The sequence below is a fragment of the Myxocyprinus asiaticus genome, chromosome 3 (assembly GCF_019703515.2).
Source record: "Myxocyprinus asiaticus isolate MX2 ecotype Aquarium Trade chromosome 3, UBuf_Myxa_2, whole genome shotgun sequence".
NCBI classification, from domain to species: Eukaryota; Metazoa; Chordata; class Actinopteri; order Cypriniformes; family Catostomidae; genus Myxocyprinus; species Myxocyprinus asiaticus.
This window is the reverse complement of record NC_059346.1, coordinates 8,791,660-8,808,416: the sequence shown is the minus strand read 5'-3', so window position 1 is coordinate 8,808,416 and position 16,757 is coordinate 8,791,660. Positions and strand designations below refer to the sequence as shown.

Sequence of the window (16,757 nt, the reverse complement as noted above, 5' to 3'; positions counted from 1 at the left end):
TACTGTTGTACATGAAACTGGTGTTGAGCAAGTAGAATTCAATGAAGCTGTCAGCTGAGGACATGTGAGGCGTCTATTTCTCAAACTAGAGACTCTGATGTACTTATCTTCTTGTTTAGTTGCACATCTGGCCTTCCACATCTCTTTCTGTCCTTATTAGAGCCAGTTGTCCTTTGTCTTTGAAGACTGTAGTGTACACCTTTGTCTGAAATCTTTCATGTTTTGGCAATTTCAAGCATTGTATAGCCTTCATTCCTCAAAACAATGATTGACTGAAAAGTTTCTAGAGAAAGCTGTTTCTATTTTTGCCATTTTTGACCTAATATTGACCTTAAGACATGCCAGTCTACTGCATACTGTGGCAACTCAAAAACAAACACAAAGACAATGTTAAGCTTCATTTAATGAACCAAATAGCTTTCAGCAGCGTTTAAATCAATGGCAAGTTATTTTCTAGTACCAAATTAGCAATTTAGCATGATTACTCAAGGATAAAGTGTTGGAGTGATGGCTGCTGGAAATGGGGCCTGTCTAGATTTGATAAAAAATGACTTTTTTCAAATAGTGATGGTGCTGTTTTTTCACATAAGTAATGTCCTTACTATACTTTGTGATCAACTGAATGCCACTTTGGTGAATTAAAGTACCAATTTCCTCCTGAAAACAACAAAATCTGTACATTACAAAAAGTTTGGAATAATGTACAGATTTTGTTGTTTTCTGAAGGAAATTGGTACTTTAATTCACCAAAGTGGCATTCAACTGATCACAAAGGATAGTATAGTATAGTGTATATATATATATATATATATATATATATATATATATATATATATATATATATATATATATATATACACGGTTTATCTAAAAAACATAAGTCCATTGAAAACATTTTTGGATGGTCCCATAAATATTATATGTGTGGTACATTGGCGGGGAGAGGAGAGGCCATTTAAAAAAAAAAAAAAAGGCATATCTATGGAGGATATGCTTCAGTATGCTGAATAAACTGCTTTTGTGAGGAAACAGCTCACCATTTAATGAACTGAATGCCTTTCCGATAATCTTCAACATGCTTTACACACACACACACACACGCACACACGCACATATATACACAATTTTGCGACAGGTTGTTGTCAGTATACGGCTCTACCCATTCGTTTGTATGGTATCCACAAACGGCGACTTACTGTCGTAACACGGTAGTTGATTGTTACGCTCTCCTGTGATAGAGCCGTGGAGATTGTTATCTCTAGAAAAAATAAAACAGTATCTATTACTATCGCTACATTTATCGATTAATAATACAAAATAAGGTTATATAATAACTTATTTTATGAATTCATAAAATATGAAAAATTAAATGTAAACCTCTTCATTTATCAGGATATTTATCGCCCTGATTTTTACCTGGCGGTGCAAAGAGGTAATAAGGTGTATGTGTCTTTAAGACAGCAGGCGAAGGGTGTGGTCACACAACAAATTCAAAGTTTCCGGGGAAAGAACAGCGAGCGATCAGGTAGAGCATGAACATAAAACACACGTAACATTGAAATATACGGGAATCAAATACCAAGCAAATCGCGCCAGATCATTCTAGAGGGCCAATGGACACGAATTTATCAAAATAATATTCCTGGTTGTTTTATTTTTTTTATTTTTTTAACTCACAGAAAAAGGGTTGATGCGTTTTGTCTGGCAACGAAAGGAAACTCGATCGAATTTATAATGGAAAATATTGTGTCTCATAATATGATGGGACAACCTGTAACTTTAATGAGAATATTCACAATAGTTTTGTATCTGTCACACCCAACAGGTAAGATGACATGTAATTGTATTATTATAGATAGAGATAGATGCATTAGATAGATAGTCCTTTACATAAATACTTTGTGGGTATTATGGTATCATATCCATATACCATTCTATTTATGCTTCAAATATTGCCATGGTACTACCATGGTACAGATCCAAAAACCATGATATTGCCACGATACCTGAAAAACATGGTATATTACCATGGTATATGTAAAAAAAAAAAAAAAAAAAAAAAAAAACATGGTGGTCCATGATACTTTGTAGTATTTTGTATATGTGATCAAAGTATTGTTCTAAGCCTTATTCTTTCACTCTTCCTGTAGATTCAGAAGAGCAGGTGCAGCAGTTTGTTATTGGGGAGAAGGGACAGAATGCTACACTACAATGTAAAGACCTGCCAGTTGATGCATTATCAGTTCGTTGGGCGAAAAATGGAGTCATGGTTGTTACCCAAAACCCCTCCGAGCTGTTGGCCCATCTTTCCATCGGAAACAACGGTTCCCTGCAGATCACTGAACTGCAGTATATAGATGAAGGCCTGTATTATTGTGAAACCAAAACACCTGACGGCTCATGGCGAAATCAATCGAAGATTCAACTTCAAATCACTGGTATGGTGCTATGGATGTCCTAACCAGACTAATGTGACAAGAGAAAGCTTTTATATGCAAAAGGTCTCTGCAGATTCTGTATGACGGGGAGTCCGACTTCAAACAGGTTTTTCTGGTTAAACGGCTCTGCATGAACCTAGAAAACTGCCACCATGTAACTGTGATCCAGAGGATTGCAACCATACATAAGTAACCGAACAGAACAAAAAATCATAATCTAGTTCTTGTGAACAGTTTTAATGATACAGCAACAATTAAAAACTCTCATTTTTTTAATGAGAGTCAAGTTAAACCATGTTAGACACATTTATTTTACGTGGTAGCTTTTTTTTTTTTAGCTTTGTTTTTCTTTTCTGTGTTTACATATTTCCTATTAAAACAGGAAGTTGGGCCGTGACATACTGAAGGGCTCGTGCTTTTTTTAAATTGCCAAAAGGCTTTAGTTTACATCATAGATGTGAACTATGAAATTCTACTGTTAAAGCCGGTTTATGTTTCTGCTTCGAACCTATGTCGTCGAACCTGTGCCTACCACCTTCGCGATGGTTTACATTTATAGTTCTGGGGTTGTGTGAATGTGTCGTTCTGCTAATACGCAATGTACAAAATAACTAGCCTAAATGCTAGTGTATTGAGAGAAAATACATTCATTTCTGAAATAATTATCCATTTAATAAATAAATAAAAGCAATGTAATTCAAAAGTATTTTTTCAATTATTGTAGCATAAAAAGCGAGTTCATCAAAGTATGTGAACATGCTTAGATTTAAGTACATATTATTTATTATATATGTTGTCTGCCATGCAGAGAGAATATAAATCATGCATATACTGTATGCTTGCTCTTGAGTCACTTTAATAATAATAATAAATAAATATTTTGGCATACATTTGACGCTACATGCTGAAAAAAAAAATCAGATTAATTAATAACTACTTGCTTGACCAACTCAAAATGAGTGTTGTTTTAAGCCTTAGAAGCTGGACTTTATAATGCACTTAGGCAATAGTGTCTTTTTGTTGTGTTTTCGCTTGTAACTTCGTGAAACGCGAACAGGATATAAAAATAGCAGATGCTCCAGATTCAAACAATGCTTCTGAGTCCAAATACAATGTGATATGATGCATAGATCTTGCAGAAAATACAACGCTAACTAAGCCATCTTTTCTGTCGTGCTGTGGGATGGTCTCTGGTTAAAAAGCAGACCAATTACAGCTGTTGTCTTCTGTGTCTACGCACAGGTGCACGTCAGGCTACGGCGTAACTGCCGAAGCTACGTGTAGCATACGTTGTAGGTACGACGCAGAAGTATAAATCGGCCTATAGCCCTAGTTGGTTGCAGGTGGTATTGGGGGAAGGACATTCTTATTCTAGAAAGCATTTGATTGAACAAAAATGTGTATATGCCCCTGAGTGCAGGATGAGTCATCAACATTTTTGGGTCATTTTCTTGGAAGAGAAAAGACTAAATTTTAGATGCAGTTTTGTTAACTTTTAGGAGTACACTAGCAAATAGATGGCCTCGGTGCTAATAAACATGGACTAAAAGCCACAAGTCCAGTTTGGATTTCATTGAGGTCTTTAAGAACCATTTCTAAGGAAATTTTTGAGATTAGTAATGGCTTCTGATAGCCAAATGAATTATTAATGATTGTTTTTTGTTTTGTTTTACAGATGGTCCAACTAATATATCACTGAACATAAAACCAGCAACTCCCCTAAAAAATGGAACGCTGTTTGTCAAAAGAAGTTCCAGTGTTTTTTTTAATTGCTCCAGTGAAGCTTATCCCTCACAGAATCTGGCGTGGATAGTTGAAGATGCAGCACAGGATAATCGTGACCGAGCTTCTGGGAGCAAATCATCTCTTGAGTTTTCCATAAGTAACATCCTGCCAAGTGATCAAGGGATCTACACATGTGCTTCTCAAAATACCTTCTCCATGAGAACTGTGAACAAGAGCCAGGAACTACTAGTTTACTGTAAGACAAACAAATGGGATTATTAAATACTCCACAATGAAAACCCTAATAAGTTGACTTTACTCAACTGATTGAGTAAACTCGTTCCCTCAGTTGAATTGAGTAATGGCATCTCCAAAACTTGTGTAATAAAGTTAATTTAACTTGGCGATCATATAGAATGAACTTAACTATTTAAGTTAAGGTAACTAGATGCTAATAGACGTAACTCAGATTTGCTATTTAAATGTTGTTGCTTCTACTTAATAAGACTTAAATTTAGGTCCTACAACCCAGCTTAAATAAAGAAGATTACCTGTGCTTCATTTGCGCATGCACAAGGAGAACTGAGATAGTTTAAATAAAAAAATAAGTTCAAGGAACAGATGTTATGAGCCCAAAACTTGACATTTCAAGTAATGTTTAATTAAGGTAACTTGATTTTTCCAGTAATGACAACATTGCGGTTTACAGTGTAGAATACTCTAAAATAATGGTTCTTTAATGGTTCTTTGTTCAGCAAAAAAGAAATAAAGGCAGCTTTTAAATACAGACATCGCCTGTTAGTTAACTCGAGAATGCGCATGTGCATTAGCTTGACTGGCCTGAAAAATACAGTTGTTGTTTTTTAGCGTGATTTGAGCAAATAAAGCACAATTTATGATACCATTCAAGGGGATAGGAGCTGTACTTTCATGCCACTTGTATCATAGAAAACAGGCCCGGGAGCGTTCCAAAGATGGCTGCCAAGATTGACTTGCCTTGAATGGGACTTTGCTAGTAAACACACTAGCAAGTGCATAGCAACATCCTTCCAACCACTAACAGCACCTTAGGATCATGGTGCTAAGTTTTGCATGGGCAAATTTAGTTTGAGTATGTTGAGTGATTTTCACAGAGTATTTTTTGTTGGCTTTGTGGTAGACTGGCTGTTTCAGAACTGTGGTTTCTATAGAGTTTAATCGTCTCTCGAATGCCTTTTTCAGATGCTCCAGAGAGTCATCCCGTGTGCAGTTGGGAATTGGGAAAAGAGCCATCCGATGTTTTGTTCATATGTAGCTGGTATGGAGGCTACCCTGTGCCCACCCTGGACTGGCATGAGGTTCTTGAAGAGACTGTAATAGCCAAGGGTCCCATGGTCAACACATCCCAAGAGACTGAGCGTTTGGACGTACATGTGAACAGGTTTATATTACACGATGGAGAGGAAGTGAAGTGTGTGGGACATCACTTAACTGGAGTAGAGAGTTCATGCTCCTTCAACCTCAGTAAGACCATGATTGATTTTGTTACATTATTTATGCAAATTTAGTAAATAATGAATATATATACTGTATATACACCATTCAGCCACAACATTAAAACCACCTGCCTAATATTGTGTAGGTCCCCCTCGTGCCATCAAAACAGCACCAACCCATATCTCAGAATAGCATTCTGAGATGATATACTTCTCACCACAATTGTACAGAGCAGTTATTTGAGTTACCATAGACTTTGTCAGTTGGAACCAATCTGGCCATTCTCCACTGACCTCTCTTATCAACAAGGGATTTGCATCCACAGAACTGCCGCTCACTGGATGTTTTTTGTTTTTGGCACCATTCTGAGTAAATTCTAGTGACTGTTGTGAGTGAAAATCCCAGGAGATCAGCAGTTACAGAAATACTCAAACCAGCACGTCTGGCACCAACAATCATCCATGCGATTATCTAATCAGCCAATAATGTAGCAGCAGTGCAGTGCATATAATCATGCAGATACGGGTCAGGTGCTTCAGTTAATGTTCACCATCAGAATGGGGAAAAAATGTGATCTCAGTGATTTGGACTGTGGCATGATTGTTGGTGCCAGATGGGCTGGTTTGAGTATTTCTGTATTTGGAAAATTTAAATTACAGAGTGAACATAGTTTTGCTTCAACATTGCTAGAATATTTCAGCTTCTTGTTTTTGATTATCTTCCACTTTTTCCACTACTGTACCTTCTCTATAAAATCTGTATACAGGTGCATCTCAATAAATTAGAATGTCGTGGAAAAGTTCATTTATTTCAGTAATTCAACTCAAATTGTGAAACTCGTGTATTAAATAAATTCAATGCACACAGACTGAAGTAGTTTAAGTCTTTGATTCTTTTAATTGTGATGATTTTGGCTCACATTTAACAAAAACCCACCAATTCACTGTCTCAAAAAATTAGAATACATCATAAGAGCAATAAAAAAAAAAACATTTTTAGTGAATTGTTGGCCTTCTGGAAAGTATGTTCATTTACTGTATATGTACTCAATACTTGGTAGGGGCTCCTTTTGCTTTAATTACTGCCTCAATTCGGCGTGGCATGGAGGTGATCAGTTTGTGGCACTGCTGAGGTGGTATGGAAGCCCAGGTTTCTTTGACAGTGGCCTTCAGCTCATCTGCATTTTTTGGTCTCTTGTTTCTCATTTTCCTCTTGACAATACCCCATAGATTCTCTATGGGGTTCAGGTCTGGTGAGTTTGCTGGCCAGTCAAGCACACCAACACCATGGTCATTTAACCAACTTTTGGTGCTTTTGGCAGTGTGGGCAAGTGCCAAATCCTGCTGGAAAATGAAATCAGCATCTTTAAAAAGCTGGTCAGCAGAAGGAAGCATGAAGTGCTCCAAAATTTCTTGGTAAACAGGTGCAGTGACTTTGGTTTTCAAAAAACACAATGGACCAACACCAGCAGATGACATTGCACCCCAAATCATCACAGACTGTGGAAACTTAACACTGGACTTCAAGCAACTTGGACTATGAGCTTCTCCACCCTTCCTCCAGACTCTAGGACCTTGGTTTCCAAATGAAATACAAAACTTGCTCTCATCTGAAAAGAGGACTTTGGACCACTGGGCAACAGTCCAGTTCTTCTTCTCCTTAGCCCAGGTAAGACGCCTCTGACGTTGTCTGTGGTTCAGGAGTGGCTTAACAAGAGGAATACGACAACTGTAGCCAAATTCCTTGACATGTCTGTGTGTGGTGGCTCTTGATGCCTTGACCCCAGCCTCAGTCCATTCCTTGTGAAGTTCACCCAAATTCTTGAATCGATTTTGCTTGACAATCCTCATAAGGCTGCGGTTCTCTTGGTTGGTTGTGCATCTTTTTCTTCCACACTTTTTCCTTCCACTCAACTTTCTGTTAACATGCTTGGATACAGCACTCTGTGAACAGCCAGCTTCTTTGGCAATGAATGTTTGTAGCTTACCCTCCTTGTGAAGGGTGTCAATGATTGTCTTCTGGACAACTGTCAGATCAGCAGTCTTCCCCATGATTGTGTAGCCTAGTGAACCAAACTGAGAGACCATTTTGAAGGCTCAGGAAACCTTTGCAGGTGTTTTGAGTTGATTAGCTGATTGGCATGTCACCATATTCTAATTTTTTGAGATAGTGAATTGGTGGGTTTTTGTTAAATGTGAGCTAAAATCATCACAATTAAAAGAACCAAAGACTTAAACTACTTCAGTCTGTGTGCATTGAATTTATTTAATACACGAGTTTCACAATTTGAGTTGAATTAATGAAATAAATGAACTTTTCCATGACATTCTAATTTATTGAGATGCACCTGTATTCATCTTCTGTATTCCAGAAATGCCGTACCCATTAGGATCCCCTTTGGTTACTGCTCTGGAGGGCAGTGCAGTCACTCTCAGTTGTACAGAGACTGAATCTCTTCCACCGGCTAAAACTGTATGGAAACATAAGGACAACAAAGTCATCAACAATACCTCGAAATACATCATATCTGAGAGTAAACCCACATACACACTCACTATAGTCAATGTAACAAAAGCAGATGAGGGCATCTTCTACTGCTATAGTGAAAACCCTCTCGGCGCAAGAGAGCTGGAATTGTATCTAACTGTGAAAAGTAAGTGAGTCTTGTTTCTTATTCAGTGGCTTTACATTTTTACAAGAGTCAGCTGTGCCTATTTTGTCCTAGGTAGATAATATAATGAAACATTCTTAATGTAATTTCAAAAACACATTTTAAATACCCAGTTCACATTTCACCCCAAAATTAAAAGTAAAAAGTAATGTATTACATTTTTTCAAATGTTTTTTTGACCTTTTGCATTTTGTCATTATTTTCATGGCTATTAAGCACCTTTTCCGCCTAATTATTTGTTATTGTAATGTGTTCAGAAGTTTTGTTTTGCTTTTGAGGTTTTTTTTTTTTTTTTTTGTAATTCCAATTATTCTCAATGGTGATTCTCATTAGATAAAAGAAAAAATGAAATACAATGTTTTTTGTATTTAAATCGGCATAAATTAGTAAGTACGACTAATACTATTGTGAGGTAAAGATACTTTAAATTTAAATAATGTATCATATTTTTTTCACATCACAGTAATGATAATTTGTAGGGAAAATGTGCTTAAAAAAAGTATGTCACATTGCAAAAATAAATATTGGTCTTAAAATATAAAATATTGGTAATTTTTTTTTTTTATTAACATTTTTTTATTGATGCAACTATTAAATAATGAAAAACAAAACTCATACAAACAGAATCAACATTGAACCCTCACAATTTTTGTGAGGACCCAGTTTTTTATATGCTTATTCTCCAAATTAATGACCGTCCCATCTCCTAAAATACAGAGTCTGGGGCAAAAAAAAATTTGAGAGCCCAATACCTCACACATAAAACTCTGAATCCTCAACCAAAATGTATGGATCTTAACAAATCCCTAAAAGACATGGGTTGTGTCTCCATCTTCTGATTGACATCGCCAGCAGGTGGGTGTGTCATTAAGACCAAGCCTATGCAATCTAGAGGGGGTCCAATAGACTCAGTGTAAAATCTTAAATTGAATAAGGCGCACACTTGCATCTCTAGATGCAGACTTGTTGTTATTTAGAATTCTAGCCCACACTCCCTCCTCCAATACCAAGTTTAAATCTTTCTCCCATAATCTCTTAAGAGAAATTAAAGCTCTGTCCCCCAGACTCTGAATTAGAAGGGAGTAATACACCGATGCCTCATGACCTTTTCCAAAAGCAGCAATCACCACTCCCAGAGTGTCTGCCACTTTAGTGGGGTGTAAACTACTCCCAAAAACAGTACAGAGCAGGTGGTGCAGCTGTAAATACTTATAGAACTGAGATCTGGGAATCCCAAAAATTTGAACCAAATTTTGAAAGGATCTCATCACTCCACTCTCATATAAGTCACCAAGTGTATTGACCCCCCTCACAATCCACTCTGACCAGCAAAAAGGGGACTTGTTGATACATAATTTGGGGTTCAACCATATGCTCGAGGCAACATTTAAATAAATGTCCGAATTAAACACTCTGGACACTTTTGTCCACACCCAGTGCAAATGCGAGACAACGGGGTGTAACCTAACTTCTCCGATTATTTTGATAGAAATACTTTGCAATGGTGAAATAGGGGCAAGAACTTCCTGTTCTATACAGAACCAGGGAGGGGCTCTCTCAGGTGGAAGAGACCAATGAGCCAAATGTCTGAGACTGAATGCATAATAATAAAATAAAATCTTGGGTAGGCCTAGCCCACCTTTGTCAATCGGCCTATGTAACTTATTGAAATGTAATCTAGTATGCTTACCATTCCAAATGAAGGACTTCGCTATGCTATCAAATTGTTTGCAGTAAGAGAGGGGGACATCAGTAGGGAGAGATTGTAGCAGGTAGTTGAATTTTAGAATACAATTCATTTTAATAACATTAACCTTCCAAATCATAGATAAATGTAATGAAGCCCACCTGCCCACATCGCTCGAAAAACTTTTTATTAAGGGGTCTAAATTAACTCTAACTAAATCAGACAAATTTGGACTGAAAAAAAGACTGGGAATAAAATACCCAAATACTTAATGCCCTGTTTGGGCCACTGAAAGGTGCCCGGCTGAAAAGCCGTTACTGGGCAGTACGTTGTCAGAGCCAAAGCTTCGGATTTACACCAATTGACTCTGTATATCTTGAGAACTTAGAAAAGGAATAAATAATTCTATGGAGGCAAGGCATTGATCTAATGGGGTTGGAGACGAATAATAAAATATCATCAGCCTAAAGCAAAATCTTATGCACCACACCTCCCACCATCACCCCTGGAGAATCATCTTCCTTTCTTATCGCGGCTGCTAATGGTTCCAGGTCAAGACAGAACAATAATGGGGAAAGAGGGCAACCCTGCCGGGTGCCCCATCCAGATTAAAATAATCTGAAATTAATCAATTTGTTTGTACCGCTGCGACTGGGTGTCTATAAAGTAACTTAATCCATCCGTAAAAGTACTCCCGAACCCGTATATTTCAAAATCTTAAAAAGATAATTCCATTCTACCAAATCAAACACCTTTTCGGTGTCAAGTGGGATGGCAGCGACCGGAGTCTGATCATTCGCAACTGACCACATGATATTGATGAAACGCCTAATGTTATCAGAAGAACTGTGGCCCCGAATAAACCCCACCTGATCTATATATATAAGAGATGTCATAACTTTACTCAATCGGTTAACCAAATTTTTGACAATATTTTAACGTCTAGCTGGATCAGGGAAATTGGATGGTAACTTTTACACTCGCTTGGATCTTTGTCGTTTTTAAGTATCAGACTTATCCGGGCTTGTGTCATGATTGGTAGAAGCTTTCCATTCTTTAATGATGAGCCAAATCAGTAGCATAAGATCTAAAAAATTCAGCGGCAAAGCCACCTGGCCCTGGAGCCTTGCCTGTAGGCAGGGCCTTAATTACCTCGCCAAGCATTGGTGCAACAATCAACCCCCGAACCAAAAAAAAAAAAAAAAAAAAAACGTGCGCATTAACCCCGTGCCAACCGGCGTCCATCCCTCTAAACTCAAATAGTCCATGTACGCCTACGAGAGACCCCGCGACAACTTTGCCGTCTGATTGCTCAGCTCCGGTGCTTCTGTAAAAATTTTGTGAGACAGAATTACACAACAGAAAATAATCTATAAAACAAACTCCAGCCAGTAGGCAGAATAAACACAAAGAACGTGTAGATTCATTCACAAAACTGTATCGAAGGTGTTCCTCAACAAAACAAACAACAGCCGCTAGGCGGAACCAGCACAAAAAAAAAAAAAAATCTGTTCAGTTTCCTCGGACAGTCAAAGAATGTTCAGTGAGCCGGCTGTTCATGAATGAAGCAGATGACCTAATCCTTCCAATGTCCTGCAAATAATACTCCACAAAACAAACTTAGGAGGAATAAACACAAGGCACATGCTGATTCATCCACAACTGTCCTGAAGGAGTGTTATTCCACAAAACAAACTCCAGCCGCTAGGCGGAACCAGCACAAAAACAAACAAAAAAGTCAAGTCAAGTGTATGTTCAGCGAGACAAGCTCACTTGGAGGCAATGTGAGAAACACACCATGACTTCCTCAATCCATCGATTTTATGAAAGACATCGCTTGCTGTGGGCATGTAAATACTTTGTGGCTATCCTTAGTATCTATTCTCAGTTTGGCCGGGAACATCAGTGCAAAAGCCATCTTCCATTGATGTAAGACTTTCTTGCATTCCTTGAATCGATCACGTTTCTCTCTTGTCGAATTTGCAAAGTCTGGGAACAAGAAAATGCTGTGGGTTTTCCAAGAAAGCCTTCCTTTACTCCTCGCCTCACATAACACAAGATCTTTATCGGATGATCTCAGAAATTTGGCCAGAATTGATCAGGGCCTGTCTCCCTCAGCAGATCTGCGAGCTGGGACTCTGAGCTCGCTTGATTTCCAGCTTATGGCCTGTTATGTCGAGCAGACTCTGAAAGAGCTTGTCTAGGAATTTCACCATATCTCTGCCTTCTTCATGCTCAGGAATTCCAACAATTTGGACATTGTTTCGCCGATTACGTTTCTCCAAATCCTCCAGTTTTTCCCAAACCCGTTCCAATTCTATCTTGGTTGCTAGCGGATTAGCAGCTAATTCCCTCTCTGATGACTCCAGATAATCGATCCGTCTCTCAACGTCCCCGATTCTTGTAACCAACTCAGAGAATTTCGTCTCCATCGCCGTAATCGATCGACGTATTACAGCAAGATCCTCCAGGTCCGCTACGACTTTTATTAGCATTACAGACATGCTCGCCAGCTGCCGCTGAATTTCTCCCGCCGCACCGTCCAAACTGAGTCCCTGGTCTGCGGGCCTGTCTGAGGTATCAGCTTGAGCACGTAAGTGTCTTTTAATACCTCAAGAGCCCGAGGATTTTGAATTCTTTGACATGTTGACTTCTTAGAACAGTTATGTAACAGGGTATATCGAATCTCACCGGTTTATGATACAAAAAGAATTTAAAACTAGCAAAGTGCACAGAGCTCGTCGTTCTCGCATGGTAATATTTTTTAAGCTAAGTATAATTTCTGATTTCTTTCTTTTGATTTTGTGGTGAAATTTGACCCTTAATGAGATTAACCCAGTACAATTATGACCCACATGTTTGAGTGTTTGGGTTTAAAAAAAATAAAAAATCGAAATTATTGTTTTACAGTGAGCAGTGTATTTTAAATGATGCATCGGAGGTCATCTCTTGAAGTACTTCAGATACTAGAGATGCTAATGCAATGACACAACAACTGTACATGAATGTGACCAGACAACATGTTTCAGACACTGTTCTGTAATACCATTCCCTTTACATAAAAATTACACAACATCCTTTTTGAAGCCCCACGTGAAGTTCTTCCTCTTGTAACAATGTTGTAACAAGGTGTAACAATGTGTAATCTTTATTTTCAGCCTCTGCAGGTAGAGGAGCCGCAGTTGGTGTCTTAGTTTCCGTTTTAATAGTCATCATTGGAATTATTCTTAGTGTGACATTATACTCAAAGCGTGACAGAATTTGCATTGGTAAGTATAAATCTGATACTGAATACAAAACTGCATCTAAATAAGACTTGCAGCCTGTCTACACTGTACACATTCTGGTCAAAATTAAATTGCTCCTATTGTAATCAGTGTTGCTGTCTGCACTGGATGCAACCATGGCACCGCAGCGACAGTTTACAGACACCCCGCTCTAGTTCTGATGCGCTGCACGTACTTGGCGCCGCAGCTCAAAGCTGATTTTCCATGTACATCATCTTTTTAGAATATTATTATAGCAAATCCATTATAGAACAGAATGCAGTTGTCTCGAGACGCATTTTTAAAAGCTGAAGTTCCTTCAAAGGGATAGTTCACCCAAAAAAATTAAAATTCTCCCATATTTTACTCACCCTCATGCCATCCCTGATGTTAATGACTTTCTTTCTTCTGATTAACCCTAACACAGATTTTTAGAAGGATATCTCAGCTCTTTAGGTCCATACAATGCAAATTAACAGGGTCCAAAACTTTGAAGCTCAAAAAGCACATAAAGGTTGCATATAAGTAATCCATACGACTACAGTGGTTAAATCCATGTCTTCAGAAGCGATATGTTTGGTTTGGGTGAGAAACAGATTAATATTTAAGTCCTTTTTTACTAGAAGTTCTCCTCCCTGCCCAGTAGGTGGCGATATGCATGATGAATGCGAATCGCCAAAAACAAAAGAAGAAGAACTCTTAAGAGAGAAGAGCTCTTAGGATGGCTGTTTGAAAGTGAAAATTTATAGTTAAAAAAGGACATAAAAATGTATCCGTTTCTCACCCACACCTATTATAATGCTTCAGAAAGACATAGATTTAACCACTGGAGTCATATGGATTGCTTTTATGCTGCCTTTATATGCTTTTTGAGCTTCAAAGTTTTGGACCCTGTTGACTTGCATTGTGAGGGCCTACAGAGCTGAGATATTCTTCTAAAATTCTTTTGTTTGTGTTCATCAGAAGAAACAAAAGTCATACACCTCTGGGATGGCACGAGGGTGAGTAAATGATGAGAGAATTTTCATTTTTGGGTGAACTATCCCTTTAACAGTGTTTTCAAATGAAATGATAGATTAGTGTAGATGTGGCCTTAAAACGCAGCGCTCCTACGCGAGACATGGTGCGATGGTCAAACATATCCATCCAGCGCATGCTTACATTAAAAACAATCGAAAAACAGCACAGACAGATGCAAAAACATATTTGGGTTGTTTAGGGGCTTAATAAAGCTAGACATTGCGCAACAAATGGATCAGAATGCAGGTGTATTGAAACATGTTTTTAAAAGTTAAAGTTCTTATAACTTTACACGGCATTTAAAAACGTGGCACTCCTGCGCAAGATGCTTACAAATGTTTACATTTTTAAAAACAGTGCATACAGAAGCAAAATGCGGCCCCCAAGATTCTTCATAAAAAGGCTTTCTTTCATTTTGATAATCAGGAAACATTTGTCAGAGAAATTACCCTGTTTGTTCTTCTCTATTAAATGATTTACATTTACTCACAGTCCCTTTACTTTTTAACTGCATGTTGGGGTGTTAACTTTTCCATTTTTTTTTTTTTTTTTTTTTTCAGGTTTAGGATTTAGGTAAGTATGAACATGTAAAATGAATGCAAAACACATGGCTGATTAATATTCACACTAATGACAGCCGAGTTCTAAAATATTTTTTCCACATAGAACATGTCAAGAGGGATGTGTAAAACTGAGGTGTTCTGTCATTTTCTTCAAGTAATTTAGATGACAACAGAGGAGATGTTCTTAGCTTGGTGGATTCAGATGAAGAGGAGATTTTCCATGATGCTGTTCCTCAACTTCCTCCACTGACAAACGGAAATGCAACCACATTAGTAGATATTCACAGTATACCATCTTGTAAGAGCCAGTGGTTTCCTAATCCTTAATGTCTATTACAATATCACAAGAAATTTAATTTGAAAGAGCTACCTTGGAATGTTATGAAAAAAAAAAAAAATCATATCGCTATCAGAAGTGGGGCCTTTATCGAGAGAGACATTTCTGGTTTGCTTTTAGTTGATGCTTTCATCCAAAACAACTAGCAGTACACTCATTACAGGAGGGTAAGTGCCTTAATCAAGGCCACACATAGTTCATGTATTATTTGTTTTTACAAACTCATGCCATTGGTTAAGTCAAATTTTGGGCCCACTTGTGTCACTCAAACAAGTAGATTTCAATTTTGTGAAGCAGAAATAGCACACTTTTTTTAACCAATTTGTCACCCCAAATAGTTTCAAATACAGCTACTTTGGACTGGTCAACAGCACTCTGATTTACAAGACATTATTCCTGTAATGCTTATAATTTACTCTCTGTACACTCCAATAGTCTTACTTGGTTTATCTGAAAGCTTTAGTATCAGTCTTGTGTCATATCTTGTTTTGTACTTTCTGATATGATTCTGTTTATTTTACAGGTGATTTTAAAGATAATTCAGACTGTACCGAAGACACAGATCAAACTCAACAACATCAAACAGAATAAGAGCAACAGATAAAGGACTATTAATGATCCGTTTATATTTACAGCATCAATCCTCAGAATTGTGGACTACGGCAAGTTATTTTTGTTCTGTGTGATACTATACTTAAAATATTATTATTACATGTGAACATTTTTAAAGTTGATTTTTTTTTTTTTTTTTTTTTTAAGAGAGGCCCTGTTTTTATTTTCAGTATGAGGTTTTAAGAAACTGGCTCAAATAGTTAAAAATTCAAACTTTTACTTGCGTCAGTGAGCTGTGATTTTATTGAATTTTGAGGCTATTTGTCGGGGCTAGTTGTCACATGGGCTATATCTCAGTAACTATTCGATTTTGAGTCAAAAGTCCAGTTGCATAAATGCTTATTTTCTCTAGCAGTGGTTTTATATCTTTGGTTTTAAACATCTAGATCAAAACTGCTCAATAAAATTTTTGTGATTTCTATCCTCCAAACCAAAATTTATTGTACAGTATTTTTGTAGTGGCTGTTGAGAAAATAAGTGAATTAAATAAAACCACACTACAATGCATTAAGGCAAGAATAAAACTATATAATGAACAGTGGCGGTTCTAGCTTGTATGGCGCCCTGTGCGAAACCCGCTTTAACACGCTCCCAAAGTTGTTGATGGGGGGAGTGGGGGGTTCTGCGTAGGCGCCTTGTGCCGCCCCCCGCAAGATGCTGCCCTGGGCAACTGCACATGTCGCCCATGCCTAAATCCGCTACTGATAATGAAGGTATATTTTGAATAAAAGAATTAAATGTTCTCAGGACAATGATGTTTCATGTGTAAATATGTTGTACTTTTATACAATTCATTAATTAAAATTGCTGTTTGAATAAACATTTTTATATGTTTATTAATTGTTTTGTGTTTCAGTCATTGTTTTACTGTTTAAACGTTGCTGAAAGGCATTTAAGCAGCCCATAATACATTATAAATATAGATATGTTGTGTATGACCTTTTACTTTAGATACTAGGATA

General features: G+C 37.5%; 1 protein-coding gene across 2 annotated transcripts; it reads left to right on the top strand.

Moving 5' to 3' along the window:
* Window positions 1-1,504: 1,504 nt before the first annotated feature.
* Window positions 1,505-16,635, top strand: LOC127430412 (V-set and immunoglobulin domain-containing protein 10-like). 2 transcript variants are annotated; one of them, XM_051680162.1, is made up of 9 exons: window positions 1,509-1,825; window positions 2,151-2,438; window positions 4,114-4,419; window positions 5,385-5,666; window positions 8,011-8,292; window positions 13,156-13,266; window positions 14,844-14,856; window positions 15,002-15,144; window positions 15,707-16,635. In XM_051680162.1, exons 1-9 carry the CDS (start codon window positions 1,735-1,737, stop codon window positions 15,772-15,774), a joined length of 1,584 nt encoding a protein of 527 aa, XP_051536122.1. In that variant the 5' UTR covers window positions 1,509-1,734; the 3' UTR covers window positions 15,775-16,635. The 2 variants fall into 2 exon arrangements, with proteins under 2 accessions (XP_051536112.1, XP_051536122.1); XM_051680152.1 differs by lacking the exons at window positions 14,844-14,856; window positions 15,002-15,144; window positions 15,707-16,635 and having other exon boundaries at window positions 1,505-1,525; window positions 1,680-1,825; window positions 13,156-13,701.
* The last annotated feature ends 122 nt before the right edge of the window (window positions 16,636-16,757 follow it).